The 1,921-nt window shown below is 41.2% G+C and overlaps 1 protein-coding gene across 1 annotated transcript in view; it reads left to right on the top strand.

Annotated features, from left to right (window-relative positions):
* Positions 1-1,921, top strand: part of LOC101848569 (mammalian ependymin-related protein 1-like) — a 6,445-nt gene that overhangs the window by 2,191 nt on the left and 2,333 nt on the right. Inside the window, exon 3 of the mRNA XM_013079286.2 lies at positions 1,637-1,839. Coding sequence (XP_012934740.1) covers positions 1,637-1,839 — 203 coding nt within the window. The remainder of the gene's footprint in view (positions 1-1,636; positions 1,840-1,921) is intronic.

The following is a 1,921-nucleotide window of genomic DNA, read 5'->3' as shown; positions in this document are numbered from 1 at the left end:
TTTCTCTTCTCGACTCGCACCCCCTTCATCACACCCTCACTTCACAATGATCGCCCGACTGTCGATTTGTCTTGACCTCATCACGTCGGGGGCGTGTTTTTTTTGTTTGATTTTTTTAACCCGGGGGGGGGGGGTGTGGGGGCAGGAGTGACGGGACAAAACGTTGGCGCCCTGGAGACAGCCAAGCGTATACTTTATCAACATCGGACTCATGCAGTGAGCAGAAAAAAGTGTCTCGTTTATTAGTACTACGTGAAGAGCTGAGCAAACTCTGGAGTGTTCTGGGCATAAAGAGTCTGATCTGACACACAAAGGACTCTGTCTTATCCCCCCACCCCCCACCTCAACACATACTCAGCAAAGTCACAAGTAGGACCCCTGGCCCTAGCTTTCATTTCAAACATTTGCAGTTCGTGTTCAGACAAATAGTTATACCGGTACACGCGTCTTATCATTTCAACCCACTCAACATCTACTTCAGAAATCTGCATTCTACCGGTGTCTGTGGTGTAGCAATTACACCCTTCACTGTCGCATGCTGAAGACGTGAGTTTGACTCCAGTGTGGGTTGGCTTTTGAATGAAATACGTTATCTCCATTTGTACAGGAACGTCGGATCCCTCTAAGCGCGGGTAGCCCTGATGAACAAGGTTAAAACAACCCGCCTCCTAATTGACCTAAATTGTGTCGATGGAGACACAAATATTCTACTACTACTTTTAAAAAAGTATTCATTACAGTTTCGTGCAAGAACAAATGTTTGCAAATTAACAGAAGGATAAACCTGATACTATTTTTATTTATATAAACCGGACTCGTAATTGTGAGGTTACGGGTTCGGGAGTAGCTGGCTTTACACAAACTTTCCTCACTTCCCCCAGGTGTTAGTTTTTAGTTTTAGTAGAGGTTTTACGGCGCTCGCAACTGCATACGGTCATATGAGCGCCAGAAGATTAGAGGTGTTACAAGAGTGTAACAAACATAAAAAAGAAGAAAGGAAGATAAGGAAGATAGATGTTTGATAGGAAAGAAGCAAACCACACCAGAGAACCCGCCAACCACCCCCCCCCCCCCCAGGTGTGAATGGGTACTCGTCCATAGATAACAAAAGATCTAGTCAGTATGTCAGCGTTTTAGCGCCCGTAAAATAGCTGCTAGCACTTTATGCTTCCCAGGAAGTTGAGATTATTTCAGAATGCCATCAGGTCTGCTGGGCCTATAATAATATAGATGGAAAGCGCGCAGATCCTGCTGTTGAGCTGTTTATTATTATTATTTATTATTATTATTATTATTAATATTATTATTATTATTATTAATATTATTATTAATACTATTATTATTAAATAATGCTACTAATAAATAGCATTTGTATAGCGCATATCCCCGCTCGACAGCAAGCTCTATGCGCTTTACACTATCTTCTTCTTCTTCTTCTTCTTCTTCTTCTTCTTTTCATAATTATTATTTGATTACTATTGTTATTGTCATTCTTATTTTTATTCCTGTTATGTTGCTGCTGTTGTTGTTGTTGTTAATTATTATAATTAATTGTTATTATTATTATCATCATCAATATTAGTATTATCATTTATTAATTTTATTAATTTATTATTTAGACATTTATCTATTTCAGATATGTGCAGTTCATTTTCCTGTACAAGGAAGGAGTGGTGTACGAGTTCAACCTGTCTAGTCTCAACTGCAGCAAATCTCCCAGCGGCCCCTTCCACTCGTGGGGCGTACCACAGAACGCAACACTCAGGGATACCTACACTCTAGGGGGGCCACGAGACGGCTTTGAGGCTGTGGAGTGGTCCAATGTTCTCTACACTAAAGGTATGTATAAAGACACAATAAAATACACACATGCGCGCACGCAGTCCCCCCCCCCCCCCCCCCCCAAAAAAAAAAAAAAAGG

Source organism: Aplysia californica, unplaced genomic scaffold, assembly GCF_000002075.1.
Source record: "Aplysia californica isolate F4 #8 unplaced genomic scaffold, AplCal3.0 scaffold00047, whole genome shotgun sequence".
Lineage (NCBI taxonomy): Eukaryota > Metazoa > Mollusca > Gastropoda > Aplysiida > Aplysiidae > Aplysia > Aplysia californica.
This window is presented reverse-complemented; position numbering and strand designations above follow the sequence as displayed.